Source organism: Bombus affinis, chromosome 1, assembly GCF_024516045.1.
Source record: "Bombus affinis isolate iyBomAffi1 chromosome 1, iyBomAffi1.2, whole genome shotgun sequence".
Taxonomy (NCBI): Eukaryota; Metazoa; Arthropoda; class Insecta; order Hymenoptera; family Apidae; genus Bombus; species Bombus affinis.
Window position 1 is genome coordinate 2,740,318 of NC_066344.1, and position 17,769 is coordinate 2,758,086.

Sequence of the window (17,769 nt, forward strand, 5' to 3'; positions counted from 1 at the left end):
GAAGAGAAAGCTAAAGCTCTTGAAGTAACTGAAGAGGAAAAGATAAAAGTACAAGCAATTGGGAAAGAAAAAATTGAAATCTCTGAAGGAGTGACAGAAGAAAAAGTCGAACTTCTTGAGGGAACAACAGAAGAGAAAGCTAAAGCTCTTGAAGTAACTGAAGGGGAAAAGATCAAAGTCCAAGTAGTGGGAAAAGAAAAAGTTGAAACCCCTGAAAGTGTGATAGAAGAAAAAGTCGAACTTCTTGAGGGGACAACAGAAGAGAAAGCTAAAGCTCTTGAAGTAACTGAAGGGGAAAAGATCAAAATCCAAGTAATGGGAAAAGAAAAAATTGAAACCCCTGAAAGTGTGATAGAAGAAAAAGTCGAACTTCTTGAGGGGACAACAGAAAAGAAAGCTAAAGCTCTTGAAGTAACTGAAGGGGAAAAGATCAAAATCCAAGTAATGGGAAAAGAAAAAATTGAAACCCCTGAAAGTGTGATAGAAGAAAAAGTCGAACTTCTTGAGGGGACAACAGAAGAGAAAGCTAAAGCTCTTGAAGTAACTGAAGGGGAAAAGATCAAAATCCAAGTAATGGGAAAAGAAAAAATTGAAACCCCTGAAAGTGTGATAGAAGAAAAAGTCGAACTTCTTGAGGGGACAACAGAAGAGAAAGCTAAAGCTCTTGAAGTAACTGAAGGGGAAAAGATCAAAATCCAAGTAATGGGAAAAGAAAAAGTTGAAACGCTTGAAGGTGTGATAGAAGGAAATGTCGAACCTCTTGAGGGGACAAGAGATGAGAAAGCTGTAGCTCTTGAAGTAACTGAAGAGGAAAAGATCAAAGTTCTCCAAGTAATGGGAAAAGAAAAAGTTGAAACCCTTGAAGTAGAGGGGTCTGTTAAACTTCTTGAGGGGACAAGAGAAGAGAAAGCTAAAGTTCTTGAAGTAACTGAAGAGGGAAAAGTCGGCACTCTCCAAATAATGGGAACGGAAACACTTGAATCTCCTGAATTGGTAGAAGAAGAAGTTGAAGTTTTGAAAGAAATGAAAGAAGAAGCAGCTATGGCTCTTGTATCTCCTGAATTAGTACAAGAGAGTAAAATTGAAAGTATTAAAGTAATGAAAGTCGGAAAAGTCGAATCGGTTGAAGGAATGGAAGAAGAAAAAGCTGGAGATCTTGAGATAACGAAAGGAGGAGAATCAGTAGTAATACACAAATCAACAGAAGAATTGTCGAAAACAGAGGAAAGAGTTGAAGTGTTATCCGAAGAGACAAAAGAAGGTGCTGGCCAAATATTATTTGATATGACAGAGAAATTATCGATAAAAGAGGAAAAGGTCGAAACTGTACCTCAGATGTCGGGAGAAATGCCAGAAGCTGTGGTAAAAGTAGAAGCTCCGCTTGACGAAGCCGAAAAGTTGGTAAAAGAAGCAATTTTAACAGGTGAAGTAGCACTGCCGGTTAAAACTGTGGACGAAAAAAAAACATCGTCTGAAAAAGTGGCTATAACAGAAAAATTAAAGGGAGCATCTGATGTTGAAGAATCTATGGAAGAAATAGTCGCACAAACGATAGAGCCAGAACAAAAAAAAAGGACTGAAATAGCAGTCGAAAGAATGGAGGAAGGAAAAATTGAAAAAGAAGAAGTGGTAAGTCAAGTAATAAAAATTGAAGAATCTAAAAAATCAGAAGAATTAAGACAAAAGCATGACGCCAAAGAGCAAGTGTTTGAAAAAGTAGAGGAAACACTAAAAACAGAAAGAGTCGTAGAAGAATCACTAGAGAAAACAAAAGAAGAAACAAGAGAATCAGCAATTAAAGAATCAAACGAAGTAGAAAGACAAAGAGAGATAATGGAAGCTTTAGAACAAATAGAAGACTTAGCAAAAGCAGAAGAAAAGGCAGAGGAGGAAAGAAAACAGGCAAAAATCAATCTGATACAAAAGACAGGCTCGTTGATCAGTGCTCTACAGCAACCTTTCAAAGAACTAACCAGTCTCGTGTCTGTAGCTCTAGATGAACCTCTTTCTTCAAGATCGGAAGAAGAAAAACGAAGAATTCGAGAATTAACAGCCCTCATACAAATCCTTTACGACTTAAAAGCAACCAGCGCGTCGATTCAAAATACATTATCTTCCTCTTCAATCTCAGAACTTAAAACGCAATTTATTCGTCTGTTGGAATCTTTAATAAACGTAGATCAAGCCACAGAAAAGATTCTTCGTTTGACTCAAAAAGAGTTAGCACCAGCACTGAAAGAAAACGTAATGGTATCCTTGCAAATACTTTCAGAACCTCTAAAATCTCTTCAACGTGAACTCTCTTCTATCCAAGGAGCAACTTCTCAGCTTCCTACAGATTGTATTCCACTACGTGGAAACGCACAAAATGTAAACGAAGCGATTTCTGAACTCGTAAAGGTCATTCAACAGACTACTGAAACGAAGAGTATGAAAGTGGTCGAAGAAATCAAAGTGATGGCGAAAACGAAAGAAGAAAATTTGGATATCGAGGAAACCACAGCGAAACCTCTTGAAGAACTGATAGAAGTCCTCATGGTCTCTCAAGAACAAGTGAAACCAGAGGATACCTCGCCACTTGGTTCTGCTCCGCCTTCCATAGAATCAGCTGAATTAACCAAACAGCGAAAATTAGAAGCAGATATCGCGAAGAAGATAGTCAGTCCAATACAAAATCTTCGTGAAGCGATTGCAAAGATCGAGGAAGAGAAATTGGAAGAAACTGAACAATTGGATTTGCCTACAAAGACAGCTGCAATTATCTTGAGTACTATTATTTATCCTTTGGAAAAATTGAAACAATCTTTGAATATCTCTTCTCAGCAACAAACTGCAGAACATGAAGAAATTACGGAAGAAACACAATCAAATGTTCCATATTTGCATTCGCTACCAGTAGCCAATATTCTAGAAGAATTGGAGAGATCCATCGCCACAATTCAAGAAGAAATGATCCTCGAAGCGAATGAGGAAATGTACAAATCAGAGAATAAGGCGTTAATTGTAAAAGAAATAGACAAATCGCTAGAAAATCTCAAATTTTCAATCGGTGCGGTACAAAAAATAGTAACTTTTGAAACTGAAAGTGCAGGAACATTTTCCAATATAGAAGAGACACCGGCAGTCGAAACATTCATTGAATCGGTGAATGAATTAGGAGAAAAATGTACAGCGATTGTCAGTTCTCCTCCAGTTAAGATAGAATCTCCAGAAGAAATTCGAAAAGAAGAATTGGAACAAATTTTAGAAATGATGAGTCAGCCTATTCAACTGTTGCGTGAAACAGCTTCTGAGATTGAAGAACAGAAGACTGATGAGGTACGAGCTTTAGATGAAACAAGCAAAAACGTAGTAGAAGCTTTGAAACCTCTGGTGCATCCTTTAGAAGAATTAGAACAATTATTATGCACAGCAATTCAACAAATTCGTTCATCGAAAGATGAAAAGACTGAAGAAATAAAGAGTACTACTTTACCTACGGAGCAATTAAAAGTTAGTCCTGTATTGGAAGAACTGCAGAAATCAATTGTTATGATAGAAGAACAGATAGCTATACAACCGAAAAAACTTGATGTGTCCACTACAAAAGTGGAAGCTTCTGTTGCTGAATTAATAGAAAGTCCATTAAAAACTCTCAAATCTGCTGTGACAGCCATTCAAACTCTTGAGGCAAAAGAAACCAAAGAATTAACCAATAAAGAGAAAACAACAGCCCTGAAAACTCTTGCCAAGTGTGTAGAAGAGATAGCAAATGTGTCTTCAGTGATTTCTAGTCAACAGAAAGTTGAAATTAGTATTTTGCAACAGCCACAAGTTGCTAAGATAGATATACAAGAATTTGGACAGCAAGCTCTCGATAATATAGCAAGTCCGATTCAAATTTTACGTGAGACCATTTCCAAACTTGACGAACAACAGACACAAGAGACTGAAACTTTAATTATGTCAGAAACGAAAGAAATCGCTGGTGTTTTACATACCTTGGTCGAACCTTTGGAACAATTAGAAAAATCTTTGTCAGTGGCTGTTCAAGAGACGAGTATCGTTAAAGAAGAATCTACTTCAGACTTGAAGAATGTCCAATCCTCTATGAAGTTGAATGTCGGGCCCGTTTTAGAGCAGTTAGAAAAGTCTATTGCTGTAATTCAAGAACAAGTTTCTTTGGAACCTACTAAAGAAGAATCGAAAGATAAATTGGTAGGTTCTGTCGCGAAGACTATAGAAGAACCCTTGGAACAATTGAAATCTTCAGTAGCAGCTATTAAGGAGATAATATTGGAGACTGAACAAACGGATGATTTATCTGACGTAAACAAAACTTCAGTTCTAAAATCGTTCGCAAAATCTGTGGAAGAAATCGGTGAAAAGTGTTTAGCAGTAATTTCCCAGCAACAGATTGGCATACAACTAGTCCCCAAAAAAGTAAAAGAGTCTCAAGTGGAGATACTAGACATGGCTGTCAGTCCTCTTCAACTATTTAGGGAAACTATCATGAAAATCGAAGAAGAAAAATTGCAACAGGTGGAAGCTCTCGATTCTTCCAAAATGGCTGCATCAGAAAGTGCTTTGAAGATCCTGATAGAACCATTACAAAGATTAGAAACTTCGCTATCTTCCACTGTTCAACAGGCAATTTCGATGGAACTCAACAAAATTGAGGAAATATCTCAAGTAGCTCCACCTTTGCAAAAACTGGATATTCAACCTATCATGGAAGAACTTCAGAAATGCGTAGCATCGGTACAAGAACAAGTAAAATTGCAAACAGTGGCAGAGCACTCCATCGAGAAGGCTTCTATCATGCAAGCCACAGAAAAATCGCTGGAAGACTTGAATTCTTCTCTCGCGATCATTCAGAGTGTGGTATCCACTGAACCAGGCGTAGAAGAAACACTGTCGGAGACAGAGAAGGTGACAGCGCTGCAACACTTCGCGAAATCGGTGCAAGAACTAGAAGAATGCATGGCTATGGTCAGTCAGCATCAAGTGGACGCGACGGAGACAGTAATGGAATCGATGGAAGCTGAAAAACTGGAGACACGAGTTCTCGAGACGATTATCGTGCCGATTCACACGCTGCGCGAGACTATTATGAAGATACAGGAAGAGAGCACTGAAGAAATTGGCACGTTAGAATTGCAAGAAGGGAATGTGCAAACGTTGACTCCTTTGATGCATCCTCTACAACAGTTAGAAAGATCTTTGGTGAATGTGGTTCAACAAGCAAGTGACCAAAAACTTGAATCCGTGGAACAAATTCAAAAAGAAACTCCACACACTATTGTCCTTCGACCAATTTTGCAAGAATTAAAAGAAAGCATTGTTACTATTCAAGAACAGTTAGCTACGAGCCTTGAAGAGTCTTCAAAATTGGAGACTGCGAAGGATATAAATGAAGCACTTGAAGAACTAGAAACAGCTACTATTGCTGTTCAACAAGTAATCACGCTTTCTTCGGAAGGAACTGAAGAAATAAAAACCCAGAAGAAATCTGCCTTGGAAGATTTTGCTAAATCGATAGAGCAATTAGAAGAAAAATGTTCAGCAGTGATAAGTCAGAAGAAAGTGGAAAAGAAGTTGGAAGAAGCTGAGAAGCAACAAGCAAAGATGGTTGGTGTTGAAATTCTTCAGATGATAAGTAATACGGTTCATGTTTTACGCGAATCACTTTCTCACATTGAAGAAGAGAAAATGCAGCAGGTGGAAGAATTGAAAATACCTAAAGAGGAAACTAATGTGAAATTAAATGTTCTTATAGAACCATTGAATATATTGGAACAAGCTTTACAGACTGCATTGCTAGAAGGTAAAGTGCTAGAAGAAGAGACTACAAAGGAGTTGAAGAAGAGTGAAATTCCTGTTGATAAATTGAATTTGCAACCTGTATTGGAAGAATTACAGAAATCTATAATTACTATTCAACAGCAAACAAGTGAAACCGCGACAATTTCAGGAGAAGTTAGTGAAGTCAGTATGATGCTAGCAGCAGAGAAGTCTTTGGAACAGATGAAATTGTCTGTGGCAGCTGTTCAGGAAATAACAATTGCTCAGCAAGATCAAACAAAAGAATTGAGGACAGGTGAAGAAAAGTCTCGATTGGAAGCTTTTGCACGATCGATAGAAGAAACTGGAGAAAAACTATTAGCTGCAGTCAAACAATACGAAGTGAAGAAATCTGAAGAAGTTTCGGCAAAGAACAAAGTGGTCGAAGATTTTGTAAAAACTGTCATTGAACCTATTAACGAGCTACAAACTACAATTTTGAATATAGACAAAGAAAGTGAATTATTGGGGAAGAAGAAAGAAGAAGAAATTGTACTCTTCTTGAGCATGGTGCAACCATTGCACAAACTCGAAGAATCGTTCTTATTAGCCATGCAGCAGGAAGCAGTAACAAAATACGAAACTGTCAAACAAATTTCTCAAGCAATACCAGCTTTACAAGAATTACCAGTCAAATTGACATTAGAAGAACTTAACAAAAACGTGGCAGAAATTCAGAAACAACTGGTTTTTGCCAAGGAAACTTTAAGTTTAACAGGAGATGCTGAAGACTTTGCTGTAATAAAAAATCTAGAAAGATCATTAAGTGATTTAAGAACGTCCGTAGCTGTGGTGCAACAGTTGACAACGATAGAAAAACCTGGCGAACAAATCCTAGACGTCGAAAACGCGTCTGCGTTGCAAGCATTTGGAAAAGCTGTGGAAGAGTTCAGAAAACAATGTTCTGTGGCTATCTCAAAACCAAAAGTGATTGCTACAATTATAGGAACGATTCAATTAGAGACACCACAGAAACTTGAAGCTCAAGTTTCAGAAACAGTTACTGTTCCTGCCAAGTTATTACAAGAATCCATTTCGACTATAGCAGAGATTAGGCTTCAAGAAGCTGAAATATTGGAAACATTGGACACGAAGAAACCTATGACGATATTAACCGAACTTATCCCACCGTTGCAACGATTAGAACAATGTTTCGTTGCTGCAATTCAAGGAGAACATGTGTTAGAGCACGATACGAAGAGTTTAGAAACTGATAAAGTATCATTTGAAAAGACAACTTTAAAACCAATACTCGAAGAGTTCCAGAAATCAATCGCAGTGATTGAAGAGCATATGATGGTAGAAGAGGGCACGCAAAGTATGTCAGAGGCTGAAAATGCTTCTCAATTGAAAACAATGGCACAGACGTTGACAGACTTAAAAACTTCTGTGGCTGCTATTCAACAAGTTGCCGAATTTGCACCAGAATCTTCAAAAGAATTCTCTAAAACTGAAAGTGTCGCGGCGTTTGAAACATTTGCAAAAACTCTTCACGATTTAGTAGAACGTGCGGCTACTATCGATCGACAACAGATAATTATCGAACCAGCAGCAGATACTATCTCAGAAGAAGCCTCATCTTTGAAGACTTGGGCGGATGTTGTTGAAGAAGCAAATGTTCAAGTCACAGAACCGATGATTGTGGATCGAGGTACCGTAGAATCGCCTTCAGAAATGGCTCTTTCAATTTCTGAAGAAGAAACACAAACTTTGAAGAGTTTGGCTAAGCCGCTCAGTGAATTGAAAGAGTGTTTGGCGATAATTGTCGAAGAAAGAAAATCAATGGACGCGAATGAGATTGCTCTGGCGTTATCCGAAAGAGAGGACATTTCTTTATTGAAGGCTATGGCACAGCCTTTATTAGAACTAAAGAACGTAGCTGTGTCTGTTATTAACGAGCAAACAGCCATTGAATCTACGAAAGAGAAATCTTTTGATAGTGGGGAAAAGTCAGAAACCACACTAAATCCACTAATTGAACCTTTAGAAGAACTTCGCAATTCGATTGCATTAATCGAAGATCGTATGTTGGTTGAATCTGTGGAAGATCGACCAATTGATGAGGTGTCTTTGTTATCTGCTTTAGCTGAGCCCTTGATAACTCTGCACCGAAGCATTTCTGTACTTGAAGAACGAGTGATGTCTCCTGAAGTGGAACCAATGCCAGAAGAATCGAGTCATTGGATCACAGAATGTTTGGCAGTTCCTTTGCAAGAAATAGAAAGATCCATTGCTGAGATTCGAGAGTGCGTTGTGATGGAACCTGAGCCTGGACTTGCTGAAGAGATATCGAGAATAGATACACCAGATTGGTCTGTCGTTGAGAAATTGGTGCAACCGGTGGAAGTTATAAAATCAACAATTATTGAAATGGAAGAAAATATTATTAAAGGTATGAAAGCAGAGAAGGAAAGTGAATACGAGGTAGTGAAGACATTGGTGCAACCATTAGCTGACGTGCAAGAAAGTTTCTTAGTGCTGAAAAATAAGACTGATATGAGTATAGACGAAGAAGAAGCTAGTATCGATGCTATTGTGGATTCGTTATCTAATCTTGAGAAGAGTATATCGTTTATTGAAGAACAAGCTGCTGAAAAATTACAATTAGCCTCAAATATAACAGAAACTATAATTGGATTCTTGGCTGAACCTCTGTTGCAACTGAAAGAGAAGATTATGACAGTGGAAGAATCTTCAACTGTATATCTTGAAAACTTGGAGAAACCATTGAAAGGATTACAAGCTGCTTTGGAAGTTGTCCTGTCTGATCAACGTAAGGAAGTGCAGAAGCAGAAGAAAGAGAGTGCTATTTCTATGGAAGAAGCTACAAGAATATCGACGAAGTTGATTCACTCTATTAAAGAAATAAACGATTCTATTGAGTCGATTGATAATAAGATAGAAAGTTACAAAGGTTTGCTAGGTCTAGAGATTCAGATTGAGAAGGAAGCTTTGAATATGTTGGCTAAGCCACTTGAACAACTTAAGCAGGGAATTCAAAGTGTTTTAGATAAACAAGAGATTGGAGAAGAGCCGATGGAATCATTGAAAATGCTTCGAAAGGCAATTGCGATTGTTAGAGAACAATCTGCTGATAAACCTATAGCTGAACCATCACATTTGGAGATTACGGAAATTTATGGTGTGTTAAAAACCTTGAACATAAGTTTGCATGAGCTGGAAGATTCTACCAAGAAGGTTGAAGCATTGTGGAAGAATCGTTTACGCGGAGAAGGGCTTGTGGAGTTCGAAACGCCTATTTTGAATTTAATGAATGATATGAACTTGCTTCGAGATAAATTGCTAAATGTACAGGTAGTGTGGGAAGAGGATAAAGAGAAAAAGAAAAGTAAGAAGAAAGAGAAAGAAGAAGTTGAAGAAGAAATGAAAATAGTGGACAAGGACAAGGATGAACGTAAGAAGGAAGAGGAAGTTGACAAACAGAAACATAAAGAGGAAGAAAAGAAGCTAGAGGAAGAACAACAGTTGAGAGAAGAGGAGGAAAAGAAGAAAAAGGGAGAAACTGAGAAACTGAAGCAGGAGCAAGAGGAGCGCAAGAAAAAGGAAGAAGCTGAAAAACTGAAGCAGCAGGAAGAAGAACGTAAGAAAAAAGAAGAAGCTGAGAAATTGAAGCAAGAGGAACAGGAACGTAAGAATAAGGAGGATGCTGAGATATTGAAACAAAAAGAGGACGAACGCAAGCAGAAAGAAGCTGAGAAATTACAAGAAGAAGAACGTAAGAAGCAAGAAGCAGAGCTAAAGAAGAAACGAGAAGAAGATGAACGTAAAAGGAAAGAAGAGGAAGAAAGACTGAGGCAGGAAGAAGAATATAGAAAGAAGGAAGAACAGGAAAGATTAATACGCGAGGAAGAAGATCGTAGGAAAAGAGAACAGGAAGAAAAATTGAAACACGAAGAAGAAGCTCGAAAAAAGAAAGAGGATGCTGAGAAATTAAAGCAAGACGAAGAGCGCAAAAAGAAAGACGAGGCTGAAAAACTGAAGCAGGAGGAAGAGCGTAAAGAGAAAGAAGAGGCTGAAAAATTAAAGCAAAAAGAGGAACGTAAAAAGAAAGAAGAAGCTGAGAAATTAAAGCAAGAGGAAGAGCGTAAAAAGAAAGAGGAAGCTGAACGTAAAAAGAAAGAAGAGGCTGAAAAACTAAAGCAAGAGGAAGAGCGTCAAAAGAAAGAAGAGGCTGAAAAACTAAAGCAAGAAGAGGAACGTAAAAAGAAAGAAGAGGCTGAAAAACTAAAGCAAGAGGAAGAGCGTAAAAAGAAAGAAGAAGCTGAGAAATCAAAGCTAGAAGAGGAACGTAAAAAGAAAGAGGAAGTTGAAAAATTAAAGCAAGAAGAGGAACGTAAAAAGAAAGAAGAGGCTGAAAAACTAAAGCAAGAGGAAGAGCGTAAAAAGAAAGAAGAAGCAGAGAAATTAAAGCAAGAGGAAGAGCGTAAAAAGAAAGAGGATGCTGAACGTAAAGAGAAAGAAGAGGCTGAAAAACTAAAGCAAGAGGAAGAGCGTCAAAAGAAAGAAGAAGCTGAGAAATTAAAGCAGGAAGAAGAGCGTAAAAAGAAAGAAGAGGTTGAAAAATTAAAGCAAGAAGAGGAACGTAAAAAGAAAGAAGAGGCTGAAAAATTGAAGCAGGAGGAAGAGCGTAAAAAGAAAGAAGAGGTTGAAAAATTAAAGCAAGAAGAGGAACGTAAAAAGAAAGACGAGGCTGAAAAACTAAAGCAAGAAGAGGAACGTAAAAAGAAAGAGGAAGCTGAAAAATTAAAGCAAGAAGAGGAACGTAAAAAGAAAGAAGAGGCTGAAAAACTAAAGCAAGAGGAAGAGCGTAAAAAGAAAGAAGAAGCTGAGAAATCAAAGCTAGAAGAGGAACGTAAAAAGAATGAAGAGGCTGAGAAACTGAAGCAGGAGGAAGAGCGTAAAAAGAAAGAGGCTGAAAAATTAAAGCAAGAAGAGGAACGTAAAAAGAAAGAAGAGGCTGAAAAACTAAAGCAAGAAGAGGAACGTAAAAAGAAAGAGGAAGCTAAAAAATTAAAGCAAGAAGAGGAACGTAAAAAGAAAGAAGAGGCTGAAAAACTAAAGCAAGAGGAAGAGCGTAAAAGGAAAGAAGAAGCTGAGAAATCAAAGCTAGAAGAGGAACGTAAAAAGAATGAAGAGGCTGAGAAACTGAAGCAGGAGGAAGAGCGTAAAAAGAAAGAGGCTGAAAAATTAAAGCAAGAAGAGGAACGTAAAAAGAAAGAAGAGGCTGAAAAACTAAAGCAAGAAGAGGAACGTAAAAAGAAAGAGGAAGCTGAAAAATTAAAGCAAGAAGAGGAACGTAAAAAGAAAGAAGAGGCTGAAAAACTAAAGCAAGAGGAAGAGCGTAAAAAGAAAGAAGAAGCTGAGAAATCAAAGCTAGAAGAGGAACGTAAAAAGAAAGAGGAAGCTGAAAAATTAAAGCTAGAAGAGGAACGTAAAAAGAAAGAGGAAGCTGAGAAATTAAAGCAAGAAGAGGAACGTAAAAAGAAAGAAGAGGCTGAAAAACTAAAGCAAGAGGAAGAGCGTAATAAGAAAGAAGAGGCTGAAAAACTAAAACAAGAGGAAGAGCATAAAAAGAAAGAAGAGACTGAGAAATTAAAGCTAGAAGAGGAACGTAAAAAGAAAGAGGAAGCTGAAAAATTAAAGCAGGAGGAAGAACATAGAAAGAAAGAAGAAGCACAAAAATTAAAAGGGGAGAAGAAGCGTAAAAAGAAGGGAGAAACTGAGAAACTAAAACAGGAAGAAGGACGTAAACATCAAGAAGCTGAACAATTAAAACAGGAGGAGGAGGAAAGTAAGAAGAAAGAAGCAGCTGAGAAATTAAAACAAGAACAAGCACGTAAGGAACAAGAAGAAACTGAGAAATTAAAACAGGATGAAGATCGTAAGATAGAAGAAGCTGAGAAATTAAAACAGGAGGAAGAGCATATGAAGAAAGACGAAGTTGAAAAATTAAAGGAAGGGGAAATGCATAAGAAAAAGGGAGGAGCACAAAAATTAAAAGAGGACAAGAAACGTAAAAAGAAAGAAGAAACTGAGAAATTAAATCAAGAGGAGGAACGTAAGAAGAAGGAAGAAGCTGAAAAATTAAAACAAGAAGAAGAGCGTAAGAAAAAAGAAGCTGAGAAATTGAAAGAAGACGAAGATCTTAAGAAGGAGGAGGAAGAAAAACGTAGGAAGGAAGCACAAGCTGAAAAGTTAAGACAGGAAAAGGAACAGCAGGAGAAAGAGGAGGCTGAGAGAAAGAAACAAGAGGAAGAAGCACGTAGAAAGAAAGTGGATGAAGAAGAAAAGATTGAATCGGAGGTATTGGAACAAAAAGAAGAAAAGTTAAGTAAAAGGATAGAAAAACGAAGATTACAACAGGCGGATGATGAGCGCAAGGAACAGGAAGAAGCAGAAAAACGGAAGAAGGAGCTGGAGCAGAGAAAACGCGAAAGGGAAGAGCGTGCGAAGAAAGAGGAAGAAGAAAGGCTCAAACATGAAGAAGAGGAGCGCAAAAGGAAAGAAGAAAGGGCGAAATTGAAAAAGGAAGAAGAAGAACGCAGGAAAGCTGAAAAAGCAGAAAAATTAAAGAGAGAACTGGAACGAGAAGACCAGAGACGAGAAGAAATCAGGCGTCGAAGAGAAGAACAAGAGAAACAGATAAGACAAGAAGCCGAGAAAGTTAGGAAAGCTGAAGAAGAACGGTTAAGAAAAGAAGACGAAACGCGCGAACGTAGAAGAAGGGAACGTGAACAAAGAAGGCAGGAAGAGGAAGCGAAATTACGCAGGGAAGAAGAAGAAAGACTTCAAAGAGAAGAAGAACGCAGGAGAAAGAGAAAAGAAGCTGAAAGACAATGGAACGAAGATAAAGAATCTATGAGGAGGAGGGAAATTGAACGTTTGGAAAGAAGAAGAGCTGAAGAGCGTCAGAATAGAGAAGAATCTGAACGTTCGAGGCGGGAAGATGAAGAAAGGAGATGCAGAAGGGAAACAGAAAGGCAATTAAGAAGAGAAGAAGCAGCGCGAGAAATGAAGGAAGAAGAAGAACGCGTAAGAAGACGACAGGAAGAAGAAGCATCCAGGCTTCGTAGACGAAGACAAGAACAACTAAGAGACGATACTTGGTCCAAAATAAGACAAAGCGAATCGGATCAATTATTTAGAAAAATGGCGGATGACGCGCTTCGAATTGGAAGAATGAAAGCTGGTTCTTCTGACGTGGAATTTTGGCGGGACAGACGAGACAAATCTTATCGACATGACTCTGGTTTCGATTCGGGGCTCTCTAGCACTTCTAGATCGTACAGTTGGAGGGATTCCCTGACATCTTTGACCAGGAAGAGAATCGATGATTTTCTTGATTATAAACTGAGGGATACTCCGATCGATAGATACTACTATGATACTGGGACGTATTACAGAAGAAGAAGAAAAAGGGACGATCAAATTACACGAACAAGATCTATTAGTTTGTTGAAGTACGATGACTATTCGACGGGTGATAGTGACACGACTATTACAGCTGCCACTGTTAGCAAACCACCGAGATACACTAGTAGAACAAAGACTACTTCACGAATTGATTTGGACGATCGCGGTTCGAATTTATCTATCTATTTGCCACCTATCAAGGACGAGGTAAGAATATAATAAAACGCATGATCTTATATCTTCAAAAGCTATCAAACGTATTTCATTATATTCCAAATACCAACAAAATAAAAAATTAAATTCCAAAAGAAATAATATATTTTTTGAAGGACTATTTTTAAAAGTTACATATATAAAATGATTTCTTACACAGCTTACACCACGTGATAAGGGAAAGAAGCCATCGTTCTGCACAAGATTGACGAATAGAACCGTAGGAGTTGGTATGAGGACGAGATTAACCTGTACCGTACTTGGACACCCAGAACCGAGAGTTTACTGGACAAAAGATGGCGAGAAGCTTGACATAACTACGAACAAATATAAAACTCGATTCGATAATGGTATGGCTTATTTTGAATTGCACGAAGCACTCCCTGAAGATTCCGGATTGTATACCTGTGTTGCCGAAAATATTCACGGAATCGCGACCACCGAATCCACATTAAAAGTTTATCCCGATTTCCAACCAACATTGTCACCCCCCACTTTTACAAGATCTATCAAAGGTATGTACCTAAAAGTATTCTAACTACTAAATATTGGTGGAATAAACGAAAAATAAAGAAACGGGAAGATAAAGCATAGTATTAGACAAAAATATTGTGTTCTCTAATGTTGCAAGGTTATACGTTGTGTATAACACGATTAAAAATAATCGGATTACCCTTGTGTTAAAAAAAATTGCATGAATTTTTCAAATTTTGTAATGCTAAATGTTGGAAACCCTAATTTTCTATGATATTTGTAGAACCTTTATACTTGAAACCACAAATTTCTTATTTTTAATTGATTTCATTTTGGGTCGTAAAACCCTGAAAAGCTTTGGAAATTTTAATAGTATTAAAATATTGTATCGATATTTCTGTATTTAAAGATATAAATCTATTTTTAAACATATCTGTAAATCTCTCTTAATATTTTAAACTTTCACGATGGCTGGGTAACATAGTTGTGGTTTTTCGAGTTTCGATCGTGTTTTGTTAGTATGGCGGAACAAAGTACAACGCAACAATATGTAAAATCATGATTGAAACCCAAAGTACCACAAATATGTAATAATATTTTATTTTCTAACATATTATTGATATTACAATAAAATTATCATGATACAGACACTTATCGACCATCTGACAATGAGTTGATCCTGGAATGTCGAGTTCGTGGCCATCCAATACCGATCATCTCCTGGTTGAAAGACGGTTGCATTCTTCAAGGCGATCGATTCAGACAATGTTACTTAGACGACGGTATCTACCGGTTGGAAATTGCTGCACCCAATTCAACGGACAGCGGTCGATATACCTGCAGAGCAATGAACGATCTACGAACCGAAGAGATATCGCATGTCGTTCAATTCAACGGTAATCTTTGTAATTTTAGTTAACAAAATAGCTCTTTCAAATATCACATTCGGATTAATTTGTATATTTTGAAGAACGGGAACGACGAATCGTGGCCAAACACGAGAAATCGTTCGACGACTACTTCAACATCGAAACTTACAAGAGACCGCGATTTTCTAGCTATTTGAGCGATTACAGCGTTCCCAAAGGCGGTACTATTGCCTTGCAAGTCGAAGTCAAAGGTATTAAACGTTTAATTAATGAATATTTACGTTATGACATGTACACAGCTGTTCGCCGCAGAATTCAATTTCGTCTCACTCGATCAATTCCATTCTTCGTAAATTTCTAATTTCATTAGAATAAATTCGATTTTCAAGAAACAAATGACCTAATTCCATGAGTTTATTTACAGCTGGAAGATAGCATAAATAGTGAAAAATGTCAAGCATTAATAAATTACTTGGAAAAATAATAGTAAATTTAAGGAAAATAGCATTTATAACATTAGCGCTTTTCTTTATTTCCTACAGATTCAAGGATCGATTCATGAATTTAATCAACGTGATTCCTGAACTGCTGACATATACTAGTGACGTAAAAAATACTAAAAAGTTCGAAATTAAAAAATTCTTCTTCCTTTAAAACTGGCACATGTTAAAAATAATTGGAGAAACGAATTGAACGAATAGATCTCAATATATTTGTATTATTTCAAATTGAATAATTTCTAACAAAATGCCTACGATTAATGATAAATGCAGGTGTTCCGGCACCTGAAGTAAGATGGTTCCACGGCGAAAGACGAGAACCGGTCTCCATCCCGAAAGCGAAGACGTTCATAGAATCTGGTGTTCACACGTTGGTTTTACCGGAAGTCACTGAATCAGAAAAGGGCACGTACATTTGCAGAGCTATTAACGCTTATGGCCACGTAGACAGTATCGCTACTGTAGATGTAATATCACCTAGCGCCATGGATGGTGAAAAGCCGGCCATGTTCGTTTCCAGACCCTCGGAAAAATCAATTACAGTTACTGCTGGAGAGGACGTCAGTGTTTCCTTTAGGTTCTGTGGAGTACCTAAACCTCGTGGTAAGATTCGCTATTTAACACTAAAAATACCACAGCAGTCAAAATGACTGGTTCTACAATTTTATAAATGTGTCAACGTCAATCCTCGTTTAAGGATCATGGTCCCAGATGGATCAATAATACCAAAAATGTGCTACATAACATGGAATTTCTTCTGTAAGAAAGTAATAACTCAATAAATATAAAAATGTCCTATTATTACGTATTGTTTTAAAGACCAGTCATATTCACTGGTTTTGGTAGAAATAGCTTCGTGTTAACTATCGATAGTTCTAGTGCTAAATGAACAGTTCGTTAATAGAAGTAAAGTATAATTTAATTATACTTTATTTTTTTAGTAAAATTACAAGAATTAAAATATTATGATCTTTATTCATTCGCTATTTCACAGTTACGTGGATGAAGGGATTAAAAGACATCACGGACGGTCCTCGATCTTACAAAGAAACTATCGACGATTACGTGAGACTAACACTGAAGAGAGTGGTACCTTCGGACGAAGGCACGTACTGCATTTTGCTTAAGAACAGATACGGTTGTGACAGAAGTTTCTTTTCGATCAAGGTAAATTTTCATATATATATCCGACATATATATAATTGAAATGTACTTTCATTAATCACTTTATTAATTGTCATTTAGGTAAAACAACGGGCAAGATCTCTGACACCTGATTGGAGCACTTTGAGCAGTCGTACCGAGACCGGAAGTTGCATTGGTCTGTCCAGCGAGAGTCGCGACGAAGATCTACCCTACGTGAAAAGTAAGAGCATATATTTCGCTTTAATGATAAGGAAAGAGAAGAGAGATTGCATTTTAACAAATAAGGTAACTAGCTACTATCAGTTGGCTACTTAATTTAATGCGACCGAAAAATTGTTATTAATTGTGGCTTCCGAATATTTGGGAAAGATATATTCGAACATTTTGCCAGCAACTGCAACTAGTCTCGTGAAAGGTTGACTAATACTAACAATGACTCATACTAAAACTACCGACTAGAAAAAAGCATAAAACTTGTAGCAAAGAAGTCAAGATGGATGATAGCCTTTATTTATAAACGCATATACTCTATTAAAAATCATACGAATTTTCAAAGATGCATTGTTTGTAAATGAATAAAATTTCGATGGAAAATTACGTTACAAATTTACAATTTTGATTGTGTTTTAGTAATGATTATGATTATAAGGATTATCAGTGTGTCATTCGGCTGCTGATGATGTATTCTTCCAGAAGAATATGGATTGTATCCAAAAGTTTCAATGTTATTGCTGATTGCGCGATTTTATATGAAATTATGAACGCCTTGAATTTCAATAGAGATTTTCACAAGCATCTCCTTTTTGGAATCATAAATGGAAGGCATGCGTTTCATCCGGGATGTATCGAAAATGTCATGCATTACTAATTACGTTATAACACGTATAATCAAGTGATTATAATTAGAAGTTCAGCGACAATGGCTGTAGTTTCACTCGTACACTTGGCCCAGGTTTTAATGGACATAGTCCAAATGAACTAGAGTCGGGCTATAGTTTCCCTTGAAATGACGTCGATATTTAGGGTGATCATTTGTCGAGCATTCACAAACAAAAGGTAGAAAATCTGTTGATCCTATTTTCGCAGGTCTTTTAACGAGATATCAAATTCTATTTTGGTTTTGAATAATTTGGCGCGTTTTTCTGACGTAGCGGAGAATAAGGTACAATTTATCGTACTTTTAATTCGCTAAAAGATTTTTATCCCAAAATTTATATTGAGAATGTTAACACGTTAATTAATGTAATATTAATACGAAATATAATTTATAATAATCGTTTTGTAATCTTTACATATCAATTAAGTATTAA

General features: G+C 37.1%; 1 protein-coding gene across 2 annotated transcripts in view; it reads left to right on the top strand.

Moving 5' to 3' along the window:
- Nucleotides 1–17,769, top strand: part of LOC126924933 (titin homolog) — a 75,321-nt gene that overhangs the window by 27,167 nt on the left and 30,385 nt on the right. Inside the window, exons 17-25 of one of the 2 annotated variants that reach the window (XM_050740378.1) lie at nucleotides 597–791; nucleotides 918–10,488; nucleotides 11,338–13,464; nucleotides 13,631–13,985; nucleotides 14,592–14,840; nucleotides 14,915–15,064; nucleotides 15,587–15,916; nucleotides 16,308–16,480; nucleotides 16,559–16,679. In XM_050740378.1, coding sequence (XP_050596335.1) covers nucleotides 597–791; nucleotides 918–10,488; nucleotides 11,338–13,464; nucleotides 13,631–13,985; nucleotides 14,592–14,840; nucleotides 14,915–15,064; nucleotides 15,587–15,916; nucleotides 16,308–16,480; nucleotides 16,559–16,679 — 13,271 coding nt within the window. Of the gene's footprint in view, nucleotides 1–596; nucleotides 792–883; nucleotides 10,489–11,337; nucleotides 13,465–13,630; nucleotides 13,986–14,591; nucleotides 14,841–14,914; nucleotides 15,065–15,586; nucleotides 15,917–16,307; nucleotides 16,481–16,558; nucleotides 16,680–17,769 lie in introns of both variants that reach the window. The other variant, XM_050741185.1, reaches the window with a different exon arrangement.